Here is an 18,681-nt window from a genome sequence, read left to right on the forward strand (position 1 = left end):
TTTAAAATCAGAAGTCGCTACTGAGTACTTACACAATTTGAATTAATCTTCAAACCGTCAGATTTTCTTTTTTTTTCCAATGCAAATACTTGTCGGCCGTCAGATTAATCTAAGACGTAGCGCGCTAACGGGTGGAGTCAGTGAACCGAATGTATTTTAATATTTTATTTTGATATTTATTTTAATGTAATTTCACTGTAAAAGGTCAGCTGTTTTTGGTTAAAAAAGCTGACGCACAGTGCTGAGCTGCATCTCAAATTAATATTCAGGTTCCCAGCTCTCTGCTGACATATAGCACGAGACCAGGGGTCTGGAACCAGTCTGCCCATTCTCTGCCCCATAGAATATTTATAGAACGTGCGTATAGGGCGCACGCACATTAATCTTGCCTAATTTTGCGTTAAAACGTTAAAATTCAGTTAACTTGCTTTCATTTAGAGAAAGCATTTAGAAATGAAAGCTAACTTAACTAAAATTAACTTATTAAATTAACTTAAATGAAAGCAAGATAACCCGGTACTAGCGGCTGACCTGAAATCTCATTTACGGTCCGTTTACGCATTAGCAGAAATTTACGTGTTCGTGGAAAGCGGAAATTTTCCGTTCCACCACAAATTTATTATTATTTTTTTTTATTAAATCATGTACAAAATACATGGCTTACATCATCTTATATACGTTTTAAAGGAGCAGGTGCATATGAAAAATGCAGAACAGAAAACATGAAAATAAAATCTTCATAAAATAAATAAAGACAAAATAATGTTTGCTAGTGCTTTGTCGCAAATCGTATTTTCAAACAAACTAAAAAGTTTCACCGCATTTTTACTTTTTTATAATTTTAAGGGCTTTGATAAAAGAAAGAAAATCTTTATGAAATACAAAAAATCTGGGTTTTACATTCATATATTTACATTTACGTTCCGCCACTAAAATTCGACTGCGACTGAAATCGAGACTCATCAGAACAGGCGACGTTTTTCCAATCTTCAATTGGAAATTGGAATCTGAATCTGAGTACCTTGCACTTTTACTTAAGTATTTTTTTAACAATAGTACCTTTACTTGTAATTGAGTACAAATGTTCCGTACTCTTTCCACCTCTGTGTCCGGTAGTGGAGCTACTTTCCACGGCTTGCCTTTATATTCATCTCTGCAACTCCAAACCGGTGATAAGTTGTTTAATGGTGCCAAACACTGACCAGGGAGTGAGTCTGCTTATCTCTGCTCTAATGAAGGGCACACTGGAAGGTAAGGGAGTGGAACACCAGCCGTCTCTACCTGGCCAGTGAAGCTGCAGTAAAATGGAAACCAATTAATCAACATTAACAACAAGAAAGCACCTTTTTCATTGTGCAGTAGAACCTTTATAGATGTAAAATGTAAGTAATCCTTTTGAGTGATTTAGATCAGTTTCTCAAACTGATCCTTAAAGTGTGCACAAATAAAACCAGTGTATCCAGATTTGTGGCATTACAGCACAGCTGAGAGTATAAGAAATGCTCTCATGGAAACTGTTGCACACTTTAGACGCCGCCGGTTGCTCTGGACGCTCATTATTTATTTATTTATTTATTATTTTTTATTATTATTATTTAGAGTACCGGCTTTAGATGTCTTAACTTTGTCCCTTTAGAGTGAACACAGAGGTCAGAATATGCAAGTTGGAAAGCTCTGACTACAGAATCCAACATGGCTCCCTCATGCATAAAAAGTTGTGACAGCTCCAATAATAAACTGTTTATTAGTATCGGTCACTGTTTGTCTCGTTAAATCAATCCCTCTGACGGTCTGACCTCCATCAGAACACATTTCTGCTGCGTTTGTTTGTGAGACTTCCAGCTGGAACATGGACATCTCCATGGTAACGGGAAAGCAGCATCATTCCTCAGGTGTTTTTCTGACAGTTTTTGCTGAACATCGACTCTTTGTTTGTCACTGTTTTCTCACACAATGACGTGAACTTTGCACCGTGTTTTAGGTTTTGTGCTTTTGAAGCAGCAGAAGCATCATGGAAACTGTCATGCCATGTGTTTTATGTTTTAGATCATGTTTGGTTTTTAGATAGTGTCTTTAGTTCTTAGTTAGATCATGTTTTAGGTTCAGGTCTTTAGTTTTCATGTCATGCCATCAGCCTCACGTCCCTCACCTGTGTTTTCCCCTTCAGCTGCACTCAATCCCTAATCACCCTCCACAGTATTTAGTTTCCAGGTTTCTTTTCAGTTGTTGTGAGATCCTTCCCCGTCACCATCCACGCCACGCCACGCCACGCCACGCCACGCCACGCCACGCCACGCCACGCCACGCCACGCCACGCCACGCCACGCCACGCCACGCCACGCCACGCCACGCCACGCCACGCCACGCCACGCCACGCCACGCCACAGATAAGTCACAGATAAGTTGCCATGCTTTTGTTTTGTTTTGTTTCGTTATATATTTTTCCACAGTTTAGGTTTTTGTATCCGGCTCAGCCGCGCCTTTTGTTTACCATCTTTTTGTGAAATAAACTCACAGTTTTGCTTTTCATCCTCAATTCTGCATCCTCCCTTCAAACCCAACCTCTCTGACAGAAACACGTTCTTTCAAACCCGGCTAACACTGCTGATGATGGGATGTTCAGATTAAAAACTCCTTAAACAGGCCAACCTGTTCTCAGACAGGAAGTTTAGAATTAATTTATTACTCAGTCTGTAGCTTCAAATCAGTGGGAGGAAAGGCTCATACTCTTAAAAATGTCCTCATTAAAAAAAACTAAGGAGGGGGGGAAACAAATTAGACCAGAGATCCGCTAAGCCATAAGATTGTTGCTTCTTAATTCATGGAAAAGCTTTCCAGTCCTTTACTGACAATATTTTAGCCTTCGTATCCCACTTTGAGGTCGAGGCCACTTTCTCTCTGGACTGACAGTGAAAACATACAGAAACTGAAAGAGACCCAGAGAGGAGGCTTTAAAGTTGATGCTGCTTGTACATCAAACAACAGCCTTGGGATACATTGTCATTCCACAAGTGTTAACCCTGCACTATGATACTGGTTCTTTTTGGAGATGTGGACAAAAGCAGCCATTCTACGGTTTCTGGTGAAACTGGCTCTGCAGGTAGAGGTCAAATAAAGCTAAAACATCTATTTTTGAGTTCAGGAATTTAGATTAATTTGTTTATTTCACCCCCCTCCAATGTTTTTTGAGAAAAATCCTATTCTTAAAGAAAACAGATGTATGAATACAATAAATATTGAACTTTTACTTCCTTGGAATACCATCAAACTGACACGAGTAATAAAAACAAGTTAAATGCTGCTAACTTTCTGTTGTAGATTTAGATTTCTTGATGTTGCAGGTAAGAACTTCAGTGACTTTGTGTTCCATCTGAGCGGACACAGTGAGCCTGTGTTATTAGGGGGTGGGGGTGGTTTTCCTCGTCTAACTTCAGGTGCCAGGCAACCTCCCTGCCCTTCACATTCCCCAGTATCGGTCACGTGAGAAGAGTTTGTGCAGAACCGGCGGTGCATGAGAAGAGACACTCACAGAATGTCCTTTCTTCTCTTCTCCCTATCATCCAGGTTTAGGTATTTGATGAGATATAGTTTCATTACAGCCTCGGGAACTTTCTGGTTAACTGGGTCAGTCTTTCTTCAGCTTTAGTTCATGTCTGTTTGGATTCATGTAAACCTGTGATTAGCTTTTTGTCCAAAAAATGACATTACCTGAAACATGACTTATCTTTCTTTGTCAAATGTTAAACTACAGTACAACTCCTGAAAAGTTGTGTAAAATGTAAACAGACACAGAAAACAATGATTTGGAAATCTCCTAAACCATCTTTTAAATTCTCATCAGAGCATAGAAAATGTATCCATCTTTTTCTCTACCTGCCGGACCTCTGCACTGGAAAAAATCTAAATCCTACCAAGTATATTTGTCTCATTTCTAGTCAAAATATCTCATTACACTTAATATAAGACACAACTGCCTAACAAGTTCTATTTCAGCCAGATATAGGGACTTGTTTTAATACAATACATCTGGAATATCTTGTTAAATGAACAAGTCTTGAAAACAAATTGTTTTGAGTCGGATTTCATATGAAACAAGTTTTTTTTTTTTACATTTGAAGAGGTTTGTAAGCTAATTTCAAGATCACTTTTATCTCAAAAGTCCTAAATATCAGTGTGGGAGAGGAAGCTTCATGTTTATTCTCTTCTACTGTGCAGCCATGTTGTTGGAATAGATGCAGGTTGATTTAGCATTTCCTTAGTGGAATATGCGAGGCTTTCTCTGAGATGTTGGCACTAATGCCCCCCGAAACCATCAGAGATGCAGGCCTTTGAACTGATAACGAGCTGCATGGTTCCTCTCCTCTTTAGTCTGGAGGAAGCAACATCTATAAATTTCTTTCTTTTGATTTGTCTGACCACAGAGAGCAATTTTCCTGTTTGCCTCAGTTAATTTTAAATGAGCTTTGGTCCAGAGAAGACGGCAGAGTTTCTGGATCATGTTCACATGTGGCTTCTTCTCTGCATGAGGGAGCTTTAAGCTGCGGATCTGTGGATGTTTCGGTGAGCTGTGTTCACAGACGACGTTTCCTGGAAGTGTTCCTGGGACCATTGAGGACAGAATCAGGTCTGATTTGAATGCAGAGCTGCCTGAGGGCCTGAGGGTCACAGACATCAGATTCTCATCATTTCTCATGGTGGGATATAGAAACACTTTCCAATTTTATGTTAAACTTCAGAAATCAGACAGTTTTTTTCAGTTTCTGCTGAAAGTGGGTCTTTTTAAACCATAATGGACCCAAATAGTGGCAACATGATCCTCCAGCTGTTTCTTCATTGGAAAAAATCTCAATCTTACCAAGTATATTTGTCTCATTGAGTATCTCATTACACTTAATATAAGACACAACTGCCTAACAAGTTCTATTTCAGCCAGATATAGGGACTTGTTTGAATACAATACAGTGAAAAAGTCTTGAAAACATCTTGTTTTGAGTCATATTTCACATAAAACAAGCTTATTTTTTCCTTTGAAGAGGTTTTTAAGCTAATTTCAAGATCACTTTTATCTCAAAAGTCCTAAATATCACATTTTATTTCAAGAAATCTTGACAAGCCGATTTCCACTAGTTCCATTGGCAGATTTTTTTGCTTATTTCAAGCAAAAACGTCTTGTTTTTGTTGTTGTTTTACTTATTTTTGGCCTTTTCTGTCCCAACTTTTGAGATGTGTTGCTGCCATCAAAGTCAAGATGAGCTCATATTTTTCATGAAATGTGAAAAACGTCTCACATTTTACACATATTTGATGATTTCTATTTCTAGCTTCTATTGTGAACAAAACCACAGTTATTTGAGAAACAAATAAGTTGTATTAAGATACAAATCGTGTTCACATTTTCCATAGCATGCAAACTTTCTTTGGGGAATTAGTTTCGTAGAAGCTCAAAGCACAAATATAAATTTTTTATTCAAATGAGCCACGAGCTGTAGTTACTCTTACCCTGACCAGATGTCAGACTTCCTTGTGTTTTGATATGGGAATAAGAGGCAACAGTTGTCAGGAAACATGATATATGTAACCTCTCCCATATTTACTGTGAAATGTTCATTAATTTTTCACGTCTCTGCCCTTATCGGATGCGTCTGCGTGTGTTTCTGTAAACTGGCTGAATGGCGTGAGTCACGGAAATTCTGCTTTTCTTTACAAGATGTTCTTGAGATTAGATAACTGGGCTATTTTGCTGCTCTTAGATGTTTAATTAAGGGAAAACCAACTGGTGGAGGAGTTAGTAAATGCTTCAAGTTGGAGAAAGAAAGGCAGATGAACCGAGTGTACCGGTACATTCTGTTCAAAGCCCGGTAGAAGGAGTTTATGGTCATACGGGGTCGCTCTCACAGTCAAAAGAGGGTAATAAAAAAGCGTGCATGCTGTCTGGAATGATTCCATTCCTCTGTGCTCACACTTCTCACCTCTGCCTGTTAACTGATCTTGTGGCTAATTGTTCAGAGCGTGTGCGGTTAAGTTGCCTGTTGGATGTAACACAGCCCTCGGGATTGAATGTCGAGGGTAATCTTACGCACCTACGCAGGTAGACACACATCATCGTTTGGGTTAGTGGTTCACTGACTCATGGAGGAGTAAATATACACTTACAAACCTTTAGAAGCTTGAGCTCGTACGATCATTTAAAAAAAATACAAGACAAGACATTGAGTATCTTAAAAAACTGAATTTTATTAACAAAACATTTATAAAATACATATGAGTGAGCCAAATGCAATACATTAAAATAAATCCAGGTGTGAATCCACACAGGTTGTTTCCTGCTTCCTCAGGGCAAACTGTGAAGCATTTAAAGAGCTCTAAAAGAGCTCTAATCTTCCAACCTTTTACCACAAAGAAACAGTTATCGTCATCATACGATTCTACCATTTTAATAGCAAGTAATTCTGCTCATATCTCTAATTTTTTACACCATAGCGCCTTATTAAAAACATATTCAGCCGTAAACATTAAGAAGCTAAAACCGTATAAAAGGCTTGCGATTCAACAATGAGAATAATATCTAACATGTTGATCTTAAAAAAAACTAAGAAAGCCACATGTGTCCCTTTTGTGTCTTTTCTGTCTGAAAGACAAAGAACCTACTTCAAAGTTATTCAACATTACACATTGGAAAAAATCTAAATCTTACCAAGTATATTTGTCTCATTGAGTATCTCATTACACTTAATATAAGACACAACTGCCTAACAAGTACCATTTCAGCCAGATATAGGGACTTGTTTGAATACAATACAGTGAAAAAGTCTTGAAAACAAATTGTTTTGAGTCATATTTCACATAAAACAAGCTTATTTTTTTCCATTTGAAGAGGTTTTTAAGCTAATTTCAAGATCACTTTTATCTCAAAAGTCCCAAATATCACATCTTATTTCAAGAAATCTTGACAAGCTGATTTTCACTAGTTCCATTGGCAGATTTGTTTTGCTTATTTCAAGCAAAAACATCTTGCATTTGTTGTTTTTTAACTTATTTTTGTGAGGGTCATTTTTTCCAGTGGCGGCAAAAACAAACACCTTCTCGTCTCTTTGCGCTCTTTTCTTCAGCACACCGACATCTGGGTGTAGAGATTCAGTAACGTCTGTCCCTCTGTGATCTTCACTCATACGTAGTCTTTCCTCTCTAACCCCGGGCCGCCCGCAGACCGCGGGGCAGAGTAAGCCATCCGTGAAGTGTAAGCCATTCTGGTCTCTCGTGGCGGACAGGAGCAGCAGAGCAGCCCGCCGCCAAGAAGCAGGAGTGCAGCTGCTGCCCAGCCGATATACAAAGCGGCCCCCAGCTCCCTCCGCTGAGCATCAGTGAGCAGCGGGTTGTAGAAGTCCCTGATTATGGTGTTAGCAGACCAGGAGACCGGGATGAGCTGCATGACGCCGGATACAATGAAGAAAACTCCAGAAATGATCATCACCTTCGACTTGGATGCCTCATCGTCGATGCAGTTGGTGCACTTGGCCCCGGCTATGGCAACGAGGAGGGCGAGGATGGCGAGCAGGATGGAGATGACGGTGAGAGCCCGGGCGGCTTGGAGGTCCTGGGACAGAGCGAGCATGGAGTCGTAGACCTTGCACTGCATCTGGCCCGTGCTCTGGACCACGCAGGTCATCCACAGGCCCTCCCAGATGATCTGAGCCGTCACGATGTTGCTGCCGATGAAAGCCGTCACCCTCCACATAGGGAGGGCGCAGGCCACGATGGCAATAATCCATCCCAAAATGCACAGGGAGATGCCTATCAACTCCAGACCTATAGACATACTGAAAGGCCTTCCTCCTCTGCCGCTGGAAGTATGTCACAGAACAAAACCTGGAGAGGGAGTCGAGCAGAGACTAACCCGGCTGGTTATTAAGTTAATTTCAGGCTTTCATTCACGGTGTGATGATCTGTTACCTCCACTAGACTAGCATCCTTTTTATAAGGCTGGTCAGGTGGCTGGGAGGAGTCCTTGAGGAAGCTGACATCACCAAAAAGGGGAGGAAGGACCTGGACACTCAAGACTTTCTGCTATCGACTTACACGGCCAGCCTCACAATGGGCCTGGCCACAAAGAGGCCTTTTACAGCTGAAAGGGCAGACGAGCATGTGTTTTTACAGCAGAAGCATTTCTCAGGTGGACACAGGCTTGCTGGGAAATTAAAAATGCTGATGACACATTACCAGCCATCCATTAATGAGAAAAATGTAAAATAGATAATCGGAAAAAATGCCCCTCCAAAAATAAGTTTTTCCTTGAAATAAGCAAAAAAATCTGCCAATGGAACTAGTGAAAATCGGCTCGTCAAGATTTCTTGAAATAAGATGTGATATTTAGGACTTTTGAGATAAAAGTGATCTTGAAATTAGCTTAAAAACCTCTTCAATTGTAAAAAAAAAAAAGCTTGTTTCATGTGAAATATGACTCAAAACAAGATGTTTTCAAGACTTTTTCACTTAACACGATGTTCAAAATGTATTGTATTAAAACAAGTCCCTATATCTGGCTGAAATAGTACTCGTTAGGCAGTTGTGTCTTATGTTAAGTGTAATGAGATACTCAATGAGACAAATATACTTGGTAAGATTTAGATTTTTTCCAGTGTTTGTAGGCTGTCAGTCCCATCTTCTTAATTAGACCAGGCCCACTTTTGTGTGTGTGCTTTTTAAAGGTCTGATAAATGAAGAATACCTGCCCTTGGTTCCTCAGTAACAGCCTCTTAAAGTTTAACTGCTTCTGTAAAAATCCTCAGAGTAAAGAAAGTTCCAAAAGCTTTAAAAAGGAAGTCACAAAGAGCTGAGGATGAAGGGACTCTACAACTTTACAAGAGCACAGACTCCTTCAACTGAAGTCAAAGTTTAATAGTTCCTTAGAGTCGAACACTTTCGCTCGACAACAGTGTTGTTTTTGGAGAGTCTTATTGACTCTCGCTGCAGAATGTCATTGAATTTCTGTGCTGGAAGGTCTCCAGAGGAATGCAGCATATTGTAACCCAGCGTTGACAACCCAACCCCCCAGTCTGCAGCCTGAATAAAATGAAATGGATGCATTGTTTAGAAGACCGTTTCAGATAGACAACATATGTTATCATTAACCAGTAGAGGAATCGGTGCTGTGACAGACTCTGAGAGGTCAGTCTGAGTATAATAAGGTGAATGGAATAGAATATAGAATAGAAAAGCCCACACATATGAAGATGTCCTTTTTTAATGTGGGTTTACTATAGTTTTTGTAATATCTTCGGTATCTGTTCCTCCCCATGTTATATTTAAAGGGATAGTCACACATGATCTCCAGAATAAGGGTTCTGTGCATTTTCAGCAGCTGTCATTTCTAAATCCTGCCTAACATATGGATGCAGACTCTCAGAATGCATATTTAGATAGATTTTGACATATTTTTGGAAGTAACTGAAACAGCAAACATTTGTGTCAGTGTCCAAATATTTGTGGACCTTAACTGTTTTACTTAAGAGAAATTGATTGCTTTTTTTTTATCATTCAAAGTACAGCATGATGATACATTCTGTATTCTGTTAATATATCAGAAAACACACACAACACTTCCTCCATCAGGTGTAAATACTCAGCTTTGTGAAGCGTTCACTGAGTGCTTCTTAAAGGGATAGTTCGCCTCTTTTGACATGAAGCTGTATGACATCCAATACTAGCAACATCATTTATGAACATTTTCTTACCCCCTGCTGCGTCCTGTGAGCCGAGTTACAGCCTCGTTTTGGCGTTGATGAAAGTAGTTCCGGCTAGTTGGCTGGGGTTAAAAAATAAAGCGTTTTGCTTCTCAAAACAATATGCGTTCAAAAGAGTAATACATTTGCATCACAAAATCGTTCTCCAGAAAAAAGTCAGACCTCACAATCGCTTGGCCCTATTTTCTCTCCCTTCGTATCACTGCCTGCTGCCGCCTGCCGACAGCCGCGCCTGTTACGGTGTTTGCTGCTCGGTCTGCACAGCAGGCGCATTAACGTATGTTTTTTTTTTTTTTTGGGGGAGGGGGGGTTTTGTGCCTTTAAAGGAAAGTTCAGAGAGACAGGAAGCAGGGGGCAGAGAGAGGGGGAACGACACGCAGCACAGGGCCGTCCGATGTGGGACTCGAACCGGGGCCCGCTGCAGCGAGGACTATAGCCTCTGTACATGGGGCGCCTGCTCAACCCACTACGCCACAAACCACCCCTGTTTTATTATTTATTTTATTTTGCAAAAGTCTGCTGCTCACAGGCTTTTATTTTGTAAAAGTCTGCTGCTGTCTGCTGCCGAACCGGAAAAGAAAGTAATCGGCGGATCCACCAAACCTGGAGAAGGGTACGGCACTTTTTCTCGGCCATTTTCATTTTAAAGTTCTTCCAGACGGCGGAGTCGACAGAACCAAAGTCATCTGTAAACACTGCCAAGTTGAATTGTCTTCTCAGCGTAGTAGTTCCAGTCTAAAATATCACTTAAAGGCAAAACACACAACTGATAGCAGCAAGTCATTCAAGGAAACAGACAGTGGAGCGAGGCTTCTACATAAAAACTACAGAAAGATGCTGATGTTAAAAGTGTGTTTGCACAACAAATGTTATGGCACTTTCATTCCTATGGCAGCACATTTAAAATAAAACTAAAAGCTATACACTACTTTTGGATTCATTTTTGGATTCTGCGTACAAATGCGACAAATCGTGATTAATCAGGGAAATCATGTGATTAATTAGATTAAACATTTTAATCGTTGCCTTGCCCTAATCTTATGGCACCAAATAGACCAGGCCAAATTCCTCGTGATGTACAAATTACTTGGCAATAAAACCTTTTCTGATTCTGATTCTGATTCTTATATGTGTATATATCTTAATAGATAAATCAAGAGTGAAAGAAATCACATAAAGATAGTCGAATCCACCTGGATATGAGTCCATACTTTATATGTAGCTGCTGTGTAATAGTTTCAATGAGGCTCATAGATTTAGGGTGATAGAAAAATATATACATGTAGATAAACACAACAACTACAACTTATTTTTTTTAATAGCTTAAAAGGATAATGGAATTGACAACATTAAAAAAATTAGAACTCACAGTAACTTATTTGAAAAACAAGGTTTTTAATTACAATCAACATGTAAAACACCAAAATAGTCCAGAGAAATTGACTGAAAAAATAGATACCACTAATCCACATTCTTCCATTTTTTTTTTTCAGCCACACAACAGCACACTTCTACTTAAAAAATCAAAAGCCCCATCTTCCACAATGAGATCACAAATTCTACATTTATTTCATTGGGTGCACCTGTAACACATGCCTGATCTCAGTGCTTCTTACAGTGACAAGATTGAAAAAAAAAAATAAGAATACAAATTTGACATATGCAGAGAGATACAAATTTCTAAGAAAATCATTGTCCTTCCCATTTCTCTCACTGGAAAAAAATCAAAGTCTTACCAAGTATATTTGTCTCATTGAGTATCTCATTACACTTAATATGAGACACAACTGCCTAACAAGCACCATTTCAGCCAGATATAGGGACTTGTTTGAAGACAATACATCTGGAATATCTTGTTAAATGAAAAAGTCTTGAAAACAAATTGTTTTGAGTCAGATTTCATATGAAACAAGCTTTTTTTGACATTTCAAGAGGTTTTTAAGCTAATTTCAAGATTACTTTTATCTCAAAAGTCCTAAATATCACATTTTATTTCAAGAAATCTTGACAAGCCGATTTTCACTGGTTCCATTGGCAGATTTTCTTTACTTATTTCAAGCAAAAAACGTCTTTTATTTGTTGTTTTTTTACTTATTTTTGGAGGGGCATTTATTACCAGTCTTTTCCATGATGACAGCTGTGTGAGAGAAGAGCGGGAGCCCCCTCAGACGTAGTCTCTCCTGTCGAAACCACTTGGGGCGACTGACCTGGTGTGGGAGTACATCATCTTTGATGGAGGCCCGTACCTTTTCTCAGGTTCCCGCGGGCAACTGGAGCAGAGGATGCTGCCTCCGATGAGAAGGAAGGCAGCTGCAGCCCAGCCCAGGTAGAGAGCCGCCCCGATCTCCCTCTTCTGGGCCTCGGGTATCCCAGGGTTGTAGAACTCCGCGATGATCGTATGGGCAGACCACGACACGGGTATAATCTGGGTGAGAGAAGCCAAGATAAAGGCCCCCCCGGCTGCTATCATCACCCGAGCCTTCGCTGCCTCTTCGTCCACGCAGTTGGTGCACTTTGCCCCCATAATGGCAACCAGGAGTCCCACAATTCCCACCACAATGGAGATGATGGAGAGGGCGCGGGCAGCCTGGAGATCCGCACTGAGAGCCAACATGGAGTCGTGGGTCTTGCACTGCATCTGGCCTGTACTCTGCACCACGCAGTTCATCCAGATCCCCTCCCAAGTCATCTGGGCAGTGACGATGTTCATGCCAATAAAAGCTGACACTCTCCACATGGGCAAGGCACAAGAAACAACAGCTGAGATCCATCCCAGGAAGGCCAGAGCCACTCCGAGCATCTCTAATCCCAGGGAAGGCATGTCTGAAGCGTGGAGGCACGCGGATTCTGTCCGAACTCGTCAGAGGGGGGTTCAGTGAATGCAAAGCAGCGGATTTCTTTGGGATAGAAGCTTGAGTTGCTTGGTCATTGGCTGGTGAACAGTTCAAACTGAGTCAAAAAAAACAAAACGTAGCCTTGGCATGCAAACAGCCTCAGCTTAATCATTCAACTTGGACAGCCTCGGTGGTTCTCCCACCTGTTTGGGTGAAGGGAGAGTAAACAGAGGGCCTCCATCTCTGGGGCTCGGAGTGGTTAAAGGATAACAGAGAATGTAAAGAGTTGTGGATGAATGACCGAAAGTGGAACATGAAGAAATGCCCCTCCAAAAATAAGAAAAAAAAACAACAAATACAAGACGTTTTTGCTTGAAATAAGCAAAAAAATCTGCCAATGGAACTAGTGAAAATCGGTTTGTGAAGATTTCTTGAAATAAGATGTGAAATTTAGGACTTTTGAGATAAAAGTGATGTTGAAATTAGCTTAAAAACCTCTTCAAATGTCAAAAAATGCTTGTTTCATATGAAATCCGACTCAAAACAATTTGTTTTCAAGACTTTTTCACTTAACAAGATATTCCAGATGTATTGTCTTCAAACAAGTTCCTATATCTGGCTGAAATAGTACTTGTTAAGCAGTTGTGTCTTATATTAAGTGTAACGAGATACTCAATGAGACAAATATACCTGGTAAGATTGAGATATTTTTCCAGTGCTGGATTCAGATTCAAATCTGTATGTGTTGTTACTGATATTCTTCTTTGATAGTTTATGAACAGTCTTGACTGAAACTGCAGAGGCAGGACAGGAAATGGAAATGAGAGCCAGGTTGGTTCTTTAGAAACCAATGGAAACCAATTAGAAATCATCTGGCAGGTTCAACAGAAGGTCACTGGAACTCTCAACTCATTGATGATGATCGTATTATGCTCTGGTATTGTTGCATTTTCTGCCCCACAAACCACATCTACAGACTTCAGATAAATATTCAGTTAATGCAGCTTTGCGACCACGATGCGAATACGATTAACACAACGGTACTGAGACTATAACGCTGAAAACAACTTCCCTTTCAGTTCAGCTGACTCATCTTTCTCACTGGTCTCCCTGGGAAGTTCATGACTGGGACCACATGTGGAAACTGCAAAGCAAACAACACAAAACTCTCGGAAACACACAATGTTGCCGGCACAGGTAACTCTCACACTGGAAAAAATCAAAATCTTACCAAGTATATTTGTCTCATTTCTAGTCCAAATATCTCATTACACTTAATATAAGACACAACTGCCTAACAAGTACTATTTCAGGCAGATATAGGGACTTGTTTGAAGATAATACATCTGGAATATCTTGTTAAATGAAAAAGTCTTGAAAACAAATTGTTTTGAGTCACATATCATATGAAACAAGCTTTTTTTTTTCATTTGAAGAGGTTTTTAAGCTAATTTCAAGATCACTTTTATCTCAAAAGTCCTAAATATCACATCTTATTTCAAGAAATCTTGACAAGCCGATTTTCACTAGTTCCATTGGCAGATTTTTTTTCTTATTTCAATCAAAAACGTCTTTTATTTGTTTTTTTTACTTATTTTAGGAGGGGCATTTTTTTCCAGTGCATGACAATCCCGTTTATCCGAAGACTTCCCAGACTTGTTCCTGGATGGCTCCAAGGACTAAGTCATGCAAACAGAGAAAAACCCAGTTTGCTGGAAGCTGATACAATGGTCTGTGTGCACATAGTTTGGGGGGTAGGGGTGGTCTTATCAGTTTCCCTCTTCAGTTTGCACACGCTACATTGATTTAGCAGGATCCTTCATCACGCTTGAATTCAATTAAATCTTTTAAATTCCACATCAATTCATGAAAAGGAATTACAGACATGAGGCTTTGGCTCAAATTTTCCTTTCTTCAAAGCGCTTTCTGTGTGGTTAAGAAAGGAACTCTTAGAAGCTAAAACAGCTGATTTGATTCTCTCTCTGCTCATGTTTTACTCGGCCTCTCTGAACGTAAATGTCTCACCATGGTTGCATCTCTTTTCAAACGGAAGTTAAAGCTTTTGTAGAAATAAGTTTGCTATCTCCTCTGATAGAGCAGCTGTACTTTCACATTAACACATGCCTACAAATGCAAAGTCACGTGTTAAGTAGATTTGGCCTGTGCTTAAAGGGGAACTCCGGGGCATTTGAAGCGCAATCCCATTGCTAGAGGTTGTCAAATACTGACAGTAGGACACAGACAGGTGCAAATCGGCGCTCCCTGTGCGGCGATTGCGCTGTTTGCGCAGCGTGTCATGCGAGGCTAATACGTGGTGGCTAAGGGGCAAGCGCTAACCCTTCCACGTAAAACAACAACTTGCACACTGCAGAAACGTCACACCACTTTATAAACCATCCGACAATAAAGTCACAAGCCTTACCATCAAAACCATATGCATGGTTCTCACATTGCTGGCATGGGGACGTTACAAAACAACTTTATAAACAGCATGTAACTCACCGGTTGGTTGTAGGCTCGCGCATGTGAAAGCCCAAAAGAGTCGATGGAGGATAATCCCATATACAAAACAATTATCTTCTCTAGAAAAACTGCGTTCAAGTATTTAAAACATTAAAACAATACATGCCCAGTAATATTGTTTTAATGTTTTAAATACTTGAACGCAGTTTTTCTAGAGAAGATAATTGTTTTGTATATGGGAATATCGTCCATCGACTCTTTTGGGCTTTCACATGCGCGAGCCTACAACCAGCCGGTGAGTGACATGCTGTTTATAAAGTTGTTTTGTAACGTCCCCATGCCAGTAATGTGAGAACCATACATATGGTTTTGATGGTAAGGCTTGTGACTTTATTGTCGGATGGTTTATAAAGTGGTGTGACGTTTCTGCTGTGTGCAAGTTGTTGTTTTTACGTGGAAGGGTTAGCGCTTGCCCCTTAGCCACCACGTATTAGCCTCGCATGACAGGGTGTGCGAACAGCGCGATCTCCGCACAGGGAGCGCAGATTTGCACCAGTCTGTGTCCTACTGTCAGTATTTGACAACCCCTAGCAATGGAAATGCGCTTCAAATGCCCCGGAGTTCCCCTTTAAAGGGGGTTTTCAGATTATTTGGATCATTAACCTCACTGTTTAAGCTTCTCACCTACCTGCATATTCTGTCAGTGACATCCCCTTTAACATTTACACTAGAAAAAATCAAAGTCTTACCAAGTATATTTGTCTCATTTCTAGTCAAAATATCTCATTACACTTAATATAAGACACAACGGCCTAACAAGTTCTATTTCAGCCAGATATAGGGACTTGTTTAAAGACAATACATCTTGAATATCTTGTTAAATGAAAAAGTCTTGAAAACAAATTGTTTTGAGTCGGATTTCATATGAAACAATCTTTTTTTTTCATTTGAAGAGGTTTTTAAGCTAATTTCAAGATCACTTTTATCTCAAAAGTCCCAAATATCACATCTTATTTCAAGAAATCTTGACAAGCCGATTTTCACTAGTTCCATTGGCAGATTTATTTGCTTATTTCAAGCAAAAACGTCTTTTATTTGTTTTTTGTTTTTTGAACTTATTTTTGGAGGGGCATTTTTTCCAGTGTATAAAGGCAGCAGTCTCTCTATTCTCCTGCAGATTGTTTTTAATCGCAACTTTCCATAAGGAAAGATTATATTTTCTATATTATATATTATATTATTATTATGTGTTATTATTATATTATAGAAAGAACTATTATAGTTCCTGCTTTTTTGTTTCATTCATATTTGAAATTCTTCACGTCCCTCTGAATGTGAATGCATTTCAGTAGCAGTGAATCCCACCTCAGGGGGGAGGTAAACAGCCGCAGACCTGCTTATCAATAGGTTCTTTGTGGCTCAGTTTGGACTGTGCAAATTACGTCCCCCTTGCAGATGGAGACTTTTATCTCTGACTCAGTTTCACTTTACAAATGGAGGACGGGCTACAATGGAAGGGAAGCATAAGGTGCTCTTCAGAAACAAGTGACTCATTGTTTCTTTCCTCCATTTGCACTGAAATTAAATACCTTATTTCGGCATGCACAGGAACTGCTCTTACTGGTCAGATGCTGCCAAACTCCACCAATGGCACGGCGTGTGAGAGGTGCAGAGTTATCAAATGAATCTTCACAATAAAAATGCTCAATCATGATTAGTTTTTTTTGGAAAGCTGTTCATTTATTCAAAATCTTACGAAAAAAATCTATTTAGCCTGGAATCACCTGGATAGTTATTGTGTTTTTCAGGATTAAACATGTTTTTTTTTACATTTCTTTAAAGAAAATGGAAATTCACACTGGAAAAAATCAAAGTCTTACCAAGTATATTTGTCTCATTTCTAGTTAAAATATCTCATTACACTTAATATAAGACACAACTGCCTAACAAGTACTATTTCAGCCAGATATAGGGACTTGTTTGAAGACAATACATCTGGAATATCTTGTTAAATGAAAAAGTCTTGAAAACATATTGTTTTGAGTCACATATCATATGAAACAAGCTTTTTTTGACATTTGAAGAGGTTTTTAAGCTAATTTCAAGATCACTTTTATATCAAAAGTCCCAAATATCACATCTTATTTCAAGAAATCTTGACATGCCAATTTTCACTAGTTCCATTGGCAGATTTTTTTGCTTATTTCAAGCAAAAACGTCTTTTATTTGTTGTTTTTCTTACTTATTTTTGGAGGGGCATTTTTTCCAGTGCATTCACATTATAAAGAAAATAAATGAGACAAAACCACATCAGGACACATTTACCGGTTTTAACTGAGAGCAAAAGCTACCATTGAGCGTCCATCTTCAGCCCACAAATGTTTGAATGCTTTCAGTCGTGTCACATGCCTATACATAGTCTCTTCTGGTGTATCCATTGACTGACATGGTTTTGATTGCTGTGTAATCCACCCTGGAGGGAGCAGAGGCACCACCGCCTGGTGCTGCTGCTGACCTGGATGGGCAGGAGCAACAAAGCAGCGTTCCCCCCAGAACAAGCAGGCAGGAGGCAGCCCACCCAAAGTACAGAGCGTTTCCAAACTCCCGCTTCGCCGTCTCCTCCAGCAGCGGGTCGTAGAAGCCCAAGACAATGGCGTGCGCTGTCCAGGACACGGCCACGAGCAGCAGCAATCCCGCCACGATGAAGGTGACCCCAGCAGCCACCACCAGGCGAGGTTTGCTGCTCACATCCCGGCTGCAGTTGGTGCACTTGGCACCGGCCACCGACAGACCGATGCCCACGATGCACAGCACCATGGAGACGATGACCAGGGCTCGAGCCGCCTGCAGGTCCACCGGCAGCCCGAGCATAGAGTCGTGCACCCTGCAGTGCATCTGGCCTGTGCTCTGCACCGAACAGTTCATCCACAAGCCTTCCCAGATCACCTGGGAGATGACGATGTTCTGGCCGATGAAGGCGGCCACCCTCCACATGGGCAGGCCGCAGGCCACCATCACCCCGAGCCAGCCGGCCACAGCCAGTATGATCCCGAGGATCTCCAAGCCTGCAGAGTACATGGTTGCAGCTGGGGATAGAGAAGGATCCGAACAGAATTCTCTTCCAGGACTCTGGTGTGTGTGATAGATGTGTCCGCGGGCACAACCCTCCTGAGATAAAGGCGATATCGGATCTCTGCGGCTTAAAGACCTGCGTAAGACTCCTACTGAGAGAGGAAGAGTGAGGGAGAACCCATTCTACCTTTTTTTACACGGCATAGACGACTGAAGGTGGAGTCAGCTTAAGGCAGCATTGTGTTTATCCTCAAACTGCCTTTGAATATGGGGCTACATGCCAGTTCAGCATCAAACGCCATCCAGCTGGAAGTGGAATGATACAACAAAACCGTGTCAATCAGTTTTCTTTGAGAATGTTTTGTTCCTGAAATGTAGTCTGACATTAAAAGTATGATCACCGGGGATTCTAGAGAACAGTGTTATCTTAAATTCCAACCCCATTTATAAAAAAATATTTATACAGATAATATTTTTTTATTTATTTCTATTTTCATTTTTATTTTTATTTATTTTTATTATATTTATTTATTTATATAGATTATTTATTTATTTAGATTATTATTTATTCA

The 18,681-nt window shown here is 40.2% G+C and overlaps 2 protein-coding genes across 2 annotated transcripts; both read right to left on the reverse strand.

Annotated features, from left to right (window-relative positions):
• Window positions 1-6,272: 6,272 nt before the first annotated feature.
• LOC142388005 (claudin-3-like) lies at window positions 6,273-12,561 on the reverse strand. Its single transcript, XM_075472828.1, has 2 exons — window positions 12,063-12,561; window positions 6,273-7,806 (listed from the first exon to the last, which is right to left on the reverse strand). The coding sequence occupies exons 1-2, from the start codon at window positions 12,559-12,561 to the stop codon at window positions 7,166-7,168; spliced, it is 1,140 nt and encodes a 379-aa protein (XP_075328943.1). The 3' UTR covers window positions 6,273-7,165.
• A 4,885-nt stretch (window positions 12,562-17,446) lies between these two features.
• Window positions 17,447-18,115, reverse strand: LOC142388760 (claudin-4). The gene has a single exon (XM_075474310.1). It carries the CDS (start codon window positions 18,113-18,115, stop codon window positions 17,447-17,449), a length of 669 nt encoding a protein of 222 aa, XP_075330425.1.
• Between the last annotated feature and the right edge of the window lie 566 nt (window positions 18,116-18,681).

The sequence above is a fragment of the Odontesthes bonariensis genome, chromosome 9 (genome assembly GCF_027942865.1).
Source record: "Odontesthes bonariensis isolate fOdoBon6 chromosome 9, fOdoBon6.hap1, whole genome shotgun sequence".
Taxonomy (NCBI): Eukaryota; Metazoa; Chordata; class Actinopteri; order Atheriniformes; family Atherinopsidae; genus Odontesthes; species Odontesthes bonariensis.

Bases quoted from the DNA above. Each gene is read 5' to 3' on its own strand.
- LOC142388005 (XM_075472828.1), bottom strand. From the start codon at position 12,561: ATGCCTTCCCTGGGATTAGAGATGCTCGGAGTGGCTCTGGCCTTCCTG. The intron at 7,807-12,062 runs GCTGGGCTGCAG...GTATGTCTATAG, and splicing joins CGGGGCGGCTCTCTACCTGG to GTCTGGAGTTGATAGGCATC.
- LOC142388760 (XM_075474310.1), bottom strand. From the start codon at position 18,115: ATGTACTCTGCAGGCTTGGAGATCCTCGGGATCATACTGGCTGTGGCC.